Source organism: Mesoplodon bidens (assembly GCF_964165515.1).
Source record: "Mesoplodon bidens genome assembly, chromosome: 1".
NCBI classification, from domain to species: Eukaryota; Metazoa; Chordata; class Mammalia; order Artiodactyla; family Ziphiidae; genus Mesoplodon; species Mesoplodon bidens.
In genome coordinates, this window is record NC_138176.1 from 229,003,095 (window position 1) to 229,016,494 (window position 13,400).

Consider the following 13,400-nt stretch of genomic DNA (forward strand, 5'->3'; position numbering starts at 1 on the left):
CTTTCCCTAGTATTCCAGGCTTGTCCAAAAACCTTCATGTTTCATACAATTTCAAATATATATTTGATAAAATCAGTGTAGGAACTCTTAGAATTATTTATCTACAAAACTAGATATCAAACATGGCATCCTACAATGTTTTTCAGTAAAGAGACATTAGTCATCCCACATAAATTTACAGATGAGGACTACTGAAAGAAAACATAAAGGAACTATTCCTATAGCTGAATCCCACACTAACTACTAAGAAAACTACACCAGATGCCCTCTAGATACGACATTAGAATCCTAAACTCTTACTCCAAAGCCTGGCCACGCTGCCTACCATGGATGACTTTTGGACCAGCCTCATCAGGATGTGCTCTGCTTTCTTGGAAGGGATAAGAATCTCTGACGGATTCTCAGGCTCACCAAACAGAAGGAGATAGCATTTTACATATACATATATATATGGGCACCACACAATACCGTTATATTTCTGAAACAGTAGCTGTACAAAACAGAATTATTTTAACCATGTTGCCAAACTGTTCCGCCTAGTGACAGTTGAAGCTAAATATGAGTATAAACAAATGGTAGAAAAACTTCTGACATCCATTTGTAACTTTTATAGTAGGAGTATTTATATAAAAAATCTTCATTAAAAATATATTGCTACATTACTCTATGAAATTTATCATTAGCAAATAACATAATTGTATCTGAGTGAAAATTTTTAAACTGTCATTGAGTGGATAAATTATTTCTCACCAAAAATTACTGAATGTAGAAGAAAATAAAATGAAGAAATATACACAAATTAATCTTCAGAGTTTAGTGTCTGTACCTGTACCATGTTACAAGACAGAGCATTGAAAAAAAATTATTTTATTTGTAAAGAAGGACAAGGAAATATGTCTTCAGTGGCAGTTAACCACACATTATTGCTTTTATCAATACTGGCTCTCCATTAAGAACATGCATTTCTGGTTCATTTAGTCAAGAATAATTTTCTTATTTGGCACAGAGGTATGACAAAATTCATTCTAATTTCTCATTAGATTTCCAAAAGACACCATAGTAAATTCAAATTATGGCTAAACTCCCCAAGTGTGGCTTATGGGGAAAATGCTTCTCCAAGTATATCAGATCTGCAGAAAACTGCTTCACTTTACAACTTGTTTATCCTTCCAAATTTCCCCTCTCTGCTACTTTCTACACTCATTTTTTATTCAGTCTTTACTAATTTGTTTTATAAATAGCAGAATAATCAGCAGTAAAGTGACCAGAATACAGTATACTTTATTTCCATTTATTTTCATATAAATGTTTTGGCAGTCAGCCAAGTTCACTATGTCCTTTGGAAATCTAACCATACAGAAGACCAGGTGTGACAGAATATACACTACTTAATATATACAAACTTGAGTCCTGAGAGCAAAACATAAAGGTTAAAAGACAGGGTAGCTTCTCATTAAGACTGAAACAAATTCTCTAAACTTAAATGAGAGGGTTCTAAAAACCTAGACTAAATTATATCCCTCACTCATAGATAAATGAACCCAATCTCAAGGAGCTCACTTAGGAATGTTTTGTCCAATCATTCATGACCAATGGAGAGCAGGTGCTTGACATCACAATTGTTTTATATTTGAACTTCATCTGCTGCTTTAGGTTCATGGCATGTACCACTCAGATGTGTTCCTAATAATTCTCCAGCTGACAGCAGCGCGGTTATGGCAGGGGTCTGTGTGGTCAGCAGAGAAAGGGATGGAGAAAAGCTAGGCGTCATGGCTTCCGGCAGAGAACTTTGATGATAGCGAATGGGGGAGTGTGGGTATTTCCGAAGTCCCTGCCCCAGGGTTATGGCTGGCATTCTTGGTGAAACTGCTTTAATCCCGGGGTGGGCTACTGCTGTTATCAAAGGTGGTGGAAAAACAAAAGATTTCTTCTCCTTTGGAATGCCAGGCATATGTAAGTGCTCATCCTTTAGTTTTGCAATATCATTAAATACTGATGCAAGAGGTTGGAACTTGGGTTCCCAACTGAGGAGATAATCCCAGTGATAGTTGCCTCTTACATCATGATCAGAGTTTCTCTGGGTTGAAAGAGCTGCACATCCTGCTTCCTGATCACCTGAAATAAAGACAGCCTCCTTTCTGACATCAGCTAGGATGCCCACTTTTACCTCTCTCTTCTTTAGAGGCTGGAGTAAGACGTTATTTTGAACATAAGTAATGCCACAGCCCTCTCCTTGATCTCCTTCCTCAAATGTATGGCTGGTTTCTGCTGTTTCAGCAGTGACCGCCACATCAGTTTCCCCAGACAAACAAGAGAGCTGGTCTGATTCCCTTGGAATGCCGGAGTCTGGCACCCTGGACTCCTGACCACTGAGAGCTGAGTCAGAGTCCTTTCTGTAAGGGTGCTCATTTATCCTCTGGATTTCCTTATCTTCTGCAGTTTCTCCTTCCACAGAATAGTGACCACTGGAGTTTGAGTGCCTGTACAGATGTGCAATGTCTTTCTCCATAATTTTTGTTAAACTCAACCATTCAGGCATGGAGTCCACGGGCACTACCTCATTATCACTCTCATTAGTTTTTTGGAAGGGTTTCAGTGTGCTGGCATCCCTGGTTGGTCTCACACTGATATCTAAGGATGATGAGGTTTTCTTTTCTTCATAATTGTTTATTACATCTTTTTGTTTATGTCTTAAAATCAGTACAATTAGAATGAAGACAAGTAACAAAAACACTAAAAAGGAGACAGTGAGACTGATCAAAAAGCTGCTAGCTGATTCTGTGGAGTGTTTTCCTTCTGAGGAAAAAGACACATTCACAAAAACAGTACAAGATGTAAACTTGGAGTCCGGTTTGGGGCTACGAGCAATTATTTTCATTTCTATGGTGTCTTCTTTGCTGACTTGACTTTTTATTAGGGGAAGGGCTCTCCTTAAGTAAATATTTCCATTAGTTTTATTTACTGAAAAGAAGGGAGATGGAGTTTCGAGAGAGTAAAGAATAACTCCATCAATACCAGCATCTGCATCTGATGCTTCCACTCTGCCAATCAACTGTCTTACATTACTCTTTTCTGGGAGGTTGAAAAAATATTGATCCTGAGTGAAAATGGGTTCAAACTCATCTATCCCTTCAATGTCCACCCAAACCATTAAGGAGGCTGTTGAGTCACCCTTGTCTTTGGCCTGAACTGTGAGGCAGTATTTTTTGTCATGTTCATAGTCAAGGACTTGCTGAGCACGAATATCCCCTGATAAGGGGTCAATGAGGAAGAGGTCATGATCATGTGGCATCTCATGAAGGAGAGAACAGGGTGAAATTATAGAATAGGTCAAGTCTCCATAAGGACCTGTGTCAAAATCCAAAGCATTTACAGAACATATGCTGGACAAAACAGGAAGATTTTCAGGAACAGCACAGTTCAAGTTTGGGAACATAAACTGAGGTGCATGGTCATTATCATCCAGGACATTGACAAACACAACTGCAAAAGAAAAATGCTTCTTTTCTTCATCTGAAGCTTGGACAGTTAAAGTAAATTTTATCGTTTCTTCATAATCCAAAGGTTTAATCAAATAAAGAACTCCAGTTTTTTCTTCTAAGTGAAAATGCCCCTTCTCATTTCCAGAGATTAGGTTGTAGACGATTTCTGCATGTGAAGCCACATCACAGTCACTTGCTGAGACCACAGTGATGGGACTCCCTCGAGGGGTACCTTCCTTGATGTGGGCATGATATTCCAGACTGCTGAATGCAGGTGGGTTATCATCCACATCGAGTACTGCTATTGACACAGTGGCTGAGGAACTCAGTGGAGGGCAGCCATGGTCAGATGCCAGAAGGACAAGCTTATGACGGGCGGTTACTTCTCTGTCCAGATTCTGAATCAACACCAGGTAACCAACTTGCTTGTAAGTATATTCTGAATGAATGAAACTAGTTTCCACATGGAAATTGTTCTGGGAATTACCACTGATGATGGAATATTCAACATGAGTGTTTTCATGGGTCCAGTCATGGTCAACAGTTGAAAAGGTGACAAGTGTGCTTCCAATTGGAGTGTCTTCACTCAAGCTAAGATTATAATATTCTATTGCAAACTCAGGGGCATAATTGTTCACATCTTGTATTTCTATCTCCACTAAGGTAACAGCCTTCAGGTCAGGAATTCCACCATCACTGGCTTCAACAAGAAATCGAATTGTTGATTTTCTATCCAGAAGTAAGACAGGATTGATAGTATATACTGTGCCTGAAAAACAAGACATAGGCTTTCAATGTTGTGAAGTAAAATATTCATGATCATCTTAGTCAGCAAATATTTACTAATATGTAAAGATATCTGTTAGTTACAACCAAAGGTAACTCCAAATAGAAAATTTAGATTATTATATTTATACATTTGTAACACAAGATTCAGAAATAATATTCATGGCATTCACTCTATTAAATGTGTGTGCTGCTTGAAGATGACTTTGCCACAATTTTTTAAAATTTTTATTTTTGTATAGTAAATTGTTCCATTATTACTTTTTAAAGAAAATGTATTCTTATTTGAATAATTTATACCCCATTCTACTACACAGAGACACATGTATAGAGACATTCTGGCATAAAGATATTTATTCTGGAAATGCTGGATAACACTCATGCTAGTCAAATGAAAGTAGTAAATATGATAATGCAGACTTACAACTATTGCTTAATTCTAGAGATGCTTTTCCTAAAGTTCTTGTTTAATTCAGTAAGTGGATTTTTCCCCTATTGATGAAATATATGTAATATGTTTTATCATCTTAAATATAGAAATATATAATTTTTCTAAGTATGTATGTAATGATATTTTTCTAAGGAAAATGTGTTTTAAGTATGGTCACAAAGAAAGAATACAAAATGGTATCTTTTAAATGCCACATTTCAGTTTGGGTCCCACCATGAACTCAGTTGACCTGATAATATTCAAGATTTTAAAAACATTCTAATCAATGTAAAGTTTGTTGATAATGTATATCAAGCAAAAGTGTTGCCAGGATTGAGTGCTCAGAGGGACTACTCACACTGCAATTTGCTGTGGCAGAGAGAGAGAGACAGAGAGAGAGAGGAAAGCCAAATTCTTGACATGTTCGAGTCCACACAGTAATCATTCATCTACAGACTGTGTGGCAACATTACCTACTTCTCCCCGTTACCATACTCTGAGGGCCTCATACTGGTATTTTGTGACTAAATTCTCCCTTCAGGTAATCCTGAGGTTAACTTTTTAAAATTGATAATATAATTGACATATAACATTATATTAGTTTCAGGTGTACAACATAAGGATTCGATATTTGTGTAACTGTAAAGTGATCAGCAGAGTAAACTTAATCAACATCGATCATCCAGAGTTTGACTTATAAGTCAGCTCTCATTTGTGAAACAATGCAGTGGTGGGTGGAGATGGGGAACACACAGTGTAACGTGCCCCAGCCCTATTCTTTTCTAGCATGTGCTCTCCTAGGGACAGCACTTTGCTAATTATTCATCTTTATCAAATTTAGCTTTTAATGTCTACTTGCTGTTAAATTTTCTCTATACAATGCTTAACTTTTCTAACCTGAAATCACTTGCCTGAATGCATTTCACAACCACAAATGTCTTGATCTCTGATAACAAAACGAAGAGACTTGAGAGGCATCAAAGAAACAAGAACATCCTCAATGGTTTTCACTTAGTAGAGATGCTCAAATAATTTTTCTTTTTTTTTTTTTTTTGGTCCTTGTTGAATATGTGATGCTGTTTCTGAACTTCTTGTACTTGGCTTGGAAAAAAAGCTTCTAAACTCTGGTAACATGAAGTCTTCAGCTCTAAATGAACCCCTTTGACTTCATTTTGATTCTTGTTGAGGCCTGGGCTAATTACCTCAACTGTGCTTGATCAGCTGGATGAGCTAGTATTTACTATACTGAGGTCTCTGAACTTCCGTGCATTTGCCAGCATTTAATCAGTTCCTTTCGCTTTCCAGCCATTGAGATATTGGAGAAGAGAAATAGCACCAGGATCTGCTACCACAGCATTTGACGTGAAGAGAAATAAGAAGGTGGTGTCTTTGATACCAGCGTGTGGGGATGGACGTGGGGGCTATTTTAGGCACATTTGGAAAGGATTATTTCAGGTTTCCACTCTGTAACTCAAACCTATGAATGCTAAAGCCACTATAAATAACTCACCATTTGTAGGATCAATTGAAAATGACTTAGAAGAAGAAAGGATCCTGTAAGAAATGTTCTCGTTGCTTTCCACATCTGTGGCCACCACGGTGAGCACTGTGTGCCCCACAGGCACCGATTCGGAAATGGTGACCTGAGGGAAAAAGAGGGAGATGGGCACTGTGATTAAAGGTTGTAGCTATTTTTATGAACAGGGTCAGGACCTGAGGCCCTTTTATTCATTTTGCTTATAGAAAAGACAGAGAATCTGACTTTTTTAGGCAGATTAATTTATAGAGTGGACATATTAAGAAGATTGTATTAGTAGTTCCAGAATTCAGAAAGACAAACTTTTAAAATTTTTCATTTAGTTTTGATTTTTATTATGAAAAATTTTCCTTCTAAAACTTATTTCTGTGTGGTAGAGGACAACTAATGCATTTACTAATGTATTATTATACTGTACATTTTATAATTATGAGCATTGTATTATTTAACAAGCCTTCACAGAAGATCATTACTTAGGTTAGCTTCTCTCCTGTGTTTACAGGTAAACCTTGCATTTGTTAGTTTCTCTCCTGAGTTTATAGGTAAACCTTGCATTTGTTACATTCAAGAGTCCTGGAGCCCATATCCAAGTACTTAGGTGAATGCTATCATTGTCCTTACTTCTATAAACATATACTATACTCTAAAATCTACAGTTTACACTGTACAGTTTTGTTCATGATTTTTTTCTGCAAAATGTTAATAAATATATTCAAAAATATATGCCTAGGAAAGAAAAGGTTTTCTCAAATTAACTGCAGATAATCCAAACTACCTTATTGTCTTATTTGTGGCTTTGCAAATATTAGGCAAGTTCCAATTATTATGAGCAACTGGATCCCAATCCCTAAAAACTAGAAAAATGGTGACATACTTTCATATGATGATTTGTGATACATACCTAAGAAACTGAATTGAATGTGATATTCAATTTCATATGTACTTCTATCCTCCATAATATTAAATATAAAACTCTCAGCAACAACTTAGGCAGTAAAAACAGTGAATACTCTCTGTTTGTCTAAATTATTGTCAACATTATTCCCTATTCTTTCAAGTTTTGGCTACAGTTTCAACATCCCTTTAAGTTCTCTACCTGGTAAGAATCTTGAGAAAATACTGGTGGGTTATCATTGACGTCCAGCACATGGACGATGAGTGTCCCCTCTGTGTGGTGCACCAAATCTGAAATTTGGATATGCAGCTCATATTCAGTAGCTTCTTCAAAGTCCAGTGTTTTCACTAGCACCACTACCCCAGTGTTCCGATCAATAGCGAACTTAGTTCCAGGATTACTCTCTTTGACGAAACTGAAGATGAAAGCTGGATTCAAATCCACATCATGAACTGATATCTGAGTCACAATTACACCAGGCAAAGAATCTGAAATAGTCATGAGCACTGTCAGTCTCCATTAAAAGTCATCCTTTGAAATATTTTTCTTTAACAGTTCAATCCAAGCATTTTGATATTAAGTCCAACATGATTTGCTATTTATTGGCATGATTTCTTATACAAGGCTCGTTATGAACTGAACAAAAACTCTGAAGAATTTATGAGCCTAATAAAAGTGAAAATTTACCACTGAATATGGAAGTGAGGAAGTAGGGTATATTCAATTTTTATATTACACTTTTCATCATATGTTTATAACACAATTCCAGCACCAAGAAACATTCTAAGCCACTTATTTGTACTATATAGTTTCTATATCAAAACCATATATTAATGGGGATGTGGGTGGGAAGAAGGTTATTACTCAAAACATTAATACAAAACATAAATTTCTGAAAAGTAGGCAAGATTTAAATGAAAATATTTGGATAATGAAGTTAGAAATAGATACTTAGTTCCTTGTATTCATTTTTATAAAAGTATTTCTTTTGAGTGGCACACACTGCTTCCTTCTCTTAAAATCTGACTCTCAAAATTATCAAGACTATAGAAAGTATACTTCATACTAGTGATGAAAACAGATATCTAATATTATTCACCAAAAAATCAAAAATAGATGACATGGTAAATGTCTCACATGTCATATATGTTCTCTAGCCTAAACTACCAAGACAGGGACTTTGTTTTGGAGCTGACAGGTATGGTGCAGATGGAAAGAAGATGCCAAGGCATTCAGAAGAGCTCCACTGTGTGGGAGACTCATAATTTTCATGTTTCAAATTTGAACATTCTTGACATGCAACAACCACACTTGACCCCTTTTGGTATGTTTTGATTTATACAGCTTGTTCTTGTGATATATTTATCCTGGGCACATTGCTGCATTTTGATTCCAGTGCATGTACTCTTACCTTCAGTAAAAGCTGGGGAAAATATATCCAATCAGTGAGAGGCGAAACTAGACAATTTTTTATTGGTAGAGTATTTTAGATTTTAAAAAAATATTTGTAGGTATCCTTATATATAAAAATTTCTGGAATATAGCCCTCTGCGAGCAGTGATGTTTATAATTTGTTTGGAAAGTGAACATAACAAAATGTTAGGCACATTTTAGGAAGAAGTTGGATATTAAGAGTGAAAGGAGAGAGGATAGTGAAGGGCCACTATTTGCAACTTCAACTATAAAATGTTGGGTTGGGTTTTACCAGTACAGCCATTGACCACAAACAACTTTGAGATCACAGACTATGGAGTCTTCATATAACCCAGAGACCCAAACAATTAAGGCTAATCAGAATACAATGTAAAACTTTGTATTTTCAACTTCTACCATTAATGTGGTAAAATTTTTCTGCAAATGTTGAAGTTTAGTTTACACTAGAGGAAAATGATAACTCTGTGTGAAGAACATCCAACTCCCTTCACTTATTACTTGTCATTAGTGTACTTCAAATAAAACTGAGCAGAAACCTATGGGGCTTCCCTGGGACAGATTCCCCACCATGCCCTCCCCATTTCTTTTGTCTGTAGAAAAACTTTAGTCAAAGAATATATTTAGGGAATTCCCTGGTTGTCCAGTGGTTAGGACTCCATGCTTTCACTGCTGAGGGCCTGGGTTCAATTCCTGGTAGGTAAACTAAGATCCCACAAGCCATGTGGCATGACCAAAAAATGAAAAAAATAAAAGAATAAGTTTAATCAGAAGTGTGAGGAAATAAAGAAACAAAAGAAAAGTAGTCAAACAGGACAAAATCATAATAGTTTAGTCATTAAGCATGGTCAAGGACCTTTAGCTCCTCCTCAAGGGCTATAGATAATATTCTGGGCCATATTCTTTGAGCTGTTTTGTAGATACTGAAACCTCTACCAGATCAAGAAGTTAACCAAATGATGGCCAGGCTGTAGCCATGACATAAGCTGCCACAATTCTGAGAATCAGCCTTAAAGAAATGGGAACAAACTGACCCTAGAACTGAAGATTAACTGGGCTTAAAGCAATCAAGATGATGCTGATCAGACCACCACATGACCAATTTCAACATGATCCTCAGAGCTGACTGTGCTGTTCTGCACGTAGCCCCCTCCCTCTGGCTACACACCCATGAAACTCCCCTTTAGAAGTTCTTGACCCCTGATCAGCAGTGGGGAATTGGTCTTTGGACACAAATATGTTTTCCCCTCTCAATTACTGGCCTCCTGAAAAAAAGCAGCCTTTCCTTTCTACCAACACTTGCCTCTTGAATCTTGCTTTCGAGTGGTGAGCAGCGAGACCTGAGTTCAGCAACACAAAGACTAACAGAGTTATTAGTCCAAGAACATCACTGCCTCTCAGGGGAGCTTTAGGGTGAGCAACACAGTCAACAAAAGATACTCTTCATAGAGATTTCACTTTTAAGCAATGTCCATACACAAAAAGAAGTTGTGTGGAATGGTGGTTTGACCTTGGGAAACCAGCCTCCTGCTGGTTTGAATGCAAATCCCAACTTTAACTTTTAACTTCTTTGACATTTGATATTTAACTTCTGACCCTCCATTTTCTATTCTGTAAAATGAAGATAAAAACTATTTATGTTATGTGGTTGTTGAGTATTAGTACTTATATTTCACATAGCACCCAGCTGAGAAAATGGTAGATGGTATTATACAAGTTTGATATTTCAAATCACCACACTTACTTTCTGCAACTTCCACTGCTTCAGAGGGGAGAAAAGCCGGGGCATTGTCATTTGTATCAGTCACTTGTATCTTGATCACAGTTGTACCAGAAAGCCTGGGTATCCCTTTATCTGTGGCTTCTACAATCAAGCTGGTTTGGAAAAGAATCAAGGAATGTTATCCATCATTCAGAGAATAAGAAAACAACATAAATATGAAATATCCAGTTGAAAATTTAAAAATGAGCTGACTAGTTAATTTTATGTCTCCCCTGACTTTTCTAAATGGCATCATTTAAAATTTATTTTATAAGAATAGTGGCCTGACATGTATTTGTTTTTGACACATTTAGGGAATCACATCCAAAGACCAGGGGTCATGAAGTATTTAAAACAGATGAACTCTCTCTATGACACCGACTGTAAAATTCAGTCCTTTCTACTAAGAACAACCTAAAAAGTACAAACACCAGCACCTGTTTTTTAGATAAGGAGATTGCCTCCAGCCTGGACACAGGGTATGGGTACTGCTACATATTTCCATGTTACCGCACTAACAAAAGATAGAGCCACTAAAAGATTGCTTTGTATTATTTTTTTTCAGATCTAAATTGCAAATCAATCAAAATTGTAGAATTAAGAGAGAGAACTGCCATGAATAATACATGTGCAAAAGAGGCACTATTGACTAGGACTATAAAGTAGAGGTAAAAGTCCATGATTTGAAAGAATTTACACACAGTGATTCAATCTCTCTCAGATGATGGTACAACTCGCTACTCCAGCAACCAACTTAGAAACCTGATTAGTGTCTTCAACTTCTCCCTTTCTGTCACCACCCTGACAACATCCAACTAGTTATGAATCTTATAGATTTTACCATCTGAGTATGACTTGGATCAGTGTCCCCATCCGTTTCACTCCTACCTTCAGAGCCTCAGATGGGCTGATCAACCATCTTGCTCTGCAGGAACTGAAAAGTTTCCTGGGACATGGGACTTTCAGTTTTTTTAAAACAGGACAGTCCTAGGCAAACTAGGATAAGTTGGTCATTGTAGCCTCATCCCCTCATCATCTTTACCTTGCATTCTCTGTATTCATTATATCTTTTCTCAACTGGAGTACTTATTACTCATCAATCTGCCTACTGCAAGTCTCACCTGCTCCTCTTCATCCTCCACATTGCAACTCCTCAATTGCTCTATCGAAAATCCTGGTTTGAAAACCTGACTCCCCTATTTAAAACCTTTCCTTAGCTTTCCATGTCTACAAGAAGTAATACAAGCCTTGCACACATACACATGACCTTCTATGACACAGCTTCTGCCTGGAATTCCAGCCCCTACACTATCTTTGTCTTTCAAAGCTCACATCTCTGTAAGATTTCACTGGCCTCTCATCTGATTTAGATGCCCCTTTCTCTACCCCATAGCACACTGTACATTCTTCCACCATAGCAATCATCACCTTTTCTTCTTAATGATTTGTCTGCCTCTCCTATAAGTTCCTTGAGGGTAGATGTCCTGCCTTATTTGATTTTCTTTAATATATTTTGAGCACTGGTTTCTCAAGATTTGCTCAAGATTATAAATGTATCAGATGACAGAGCCAGGATTCAAGCCCAGGTCTTGGTTGACTGGAAAGCTTGTGCTCTACTATATGATACTTTTCAATATGCCTCTCTTACTGTGTATATATCACACACTAATGCATAATAATTAGCTTTTCACTCCCCTCTAAACACTATGAGTTCCAGGAGGGTAGCTGAGTAATAAAGTAAGCTGTCAATCGGAAGATGATCTTCATTTCAGAAGTGGAATTAGTCTTAGCCAGTTGGTGATACTATCGTTTAAGAAACTGAGACTTGGAATTTGACACACTTCTACTTTATTTTCCATTGCTAGCTTACCTGATAAGTGTTCTTTATCTTCCTACCTTAAATGTTTAAAATGATGTAAAATAAGCATCAACCTTTTGTTGGCTTAAATTCCACTTAGTAGCAAACGATCACTACTTATCTATTGTTCACGAAGAACACAGGCTGTGTTCTACGCTATTGAAATTGGGACATCAGTAGAACAACTATTTAAATTTCACATTTCTAGAGCATAGGAATAATTCCATGTAGAAAGTTTATTTTGTCAGCACGAACATAAGTCAGGTACACATGGAAAAATTTTACTAAAAATAATCAACTCATCATGTTCTCTGCCCCTGCTGCCTGCCCCTCCCCAATGTCATACTAAAGTCTCAGCCAAGACATCAAAGTTATGGCTCTGTTGATTCTTCCACTATAGCCATAACCACTCTTATTTTCACAGTATTACAACTTCAGGGGTTCCATGTAATGCCTATGTCAGGTTAAAAAAGCAAGATTCTTTGATATAGTGAGAAATATGATTCTGTTTCAAAACAAAAGGACAAGTCAATGGTTTGAAGAACAAATGAAAAATTATGAAGGTAGATCCACTGAAATTCTACACATAACTTCTAAGGGACCTCAAGTTTTCTGTGACGGCTCCTTGGCAGGTTTTGTAAAACTCTTAGCTGGTTCCATGGTAAGTTTGTAAAACTCTTAGCTGGTCCAACTGGTTCCGTGTTCCAGAACTGCTGCCCTGATTAGTGTATCAGCAGAGACAATAAATGAAGCTGACTAGATTAAAAAAAAACAGTCCCATTCTAGCTCAGAGCATAGTTCTCCTACTCTACCACTGATGGAAAGCTGCTTCTTACCATGTTAAAGTTTAAATGAGACTTTGACCAGGCAGAATCTTTTCTGATTGCCTTAATACTTAAGATGGTGGTAGATGATTTTTCAAAGCTCTCTCTCAACAATATATTAAATGTATACCCAGAATTAAGTGTTCCTACTGAAATTCCAAGAGAAACAAAAATATCAGCCAAAATCATAACACTTCTGAAAGGAAGAGCTATGACTTCTAGTTATATCTACACACGTTTTATTTCCTCTTCCTCTAGACATTCTGCTATAATGATGGCAAAAGAATTTAAAATAAGGTATATGTTGATAAAGCTAAAAAAGAAAATGTGAGAAGATATTAGTGAGTGGAGTGGGGGAGAAATTTAAACAAATTTCTGGAAAATACAAGCAGATT

The 13,400-nt window shown here is 36.9% G+C and overlaps 1 protein-coding gene across 1 annotated transcript in view; it reads right to left on the reverse strand.

Moving 5' to 3' along the window:
* Window positions 1-1,624: 1,624 nt before the first annotated feature.
* DCHS2 (dachsous cadherin-related 2) overlaps window positions 1,625-13,400 on the reverse strand; it is a gene marked incomplete at both ends in the record, with an annotated part of 312,361 nt that continues 300,585 nt past the window's right edge. Inside the window, 4 exons of the mRNA XM_081240754.1 lie at window positions 1,625-4,251; window positions 6,209-6,341; window positions 7,332-7,618; window positions 10,306-10,436. Of these exons, the coding sequence (XP_081096880.1) occupies window positions 1,625-4,251; window positions 6,209-6,341; window positions 7,332-7,618; window positions 10,306-10,436 (3,178 nt within the window). The remainder of the gene's footprint in view (window positions 4,252-6,208; window positions 6,342-7,331; window positions 7,619-10,305; window positions 10,437-13,400) is intronic.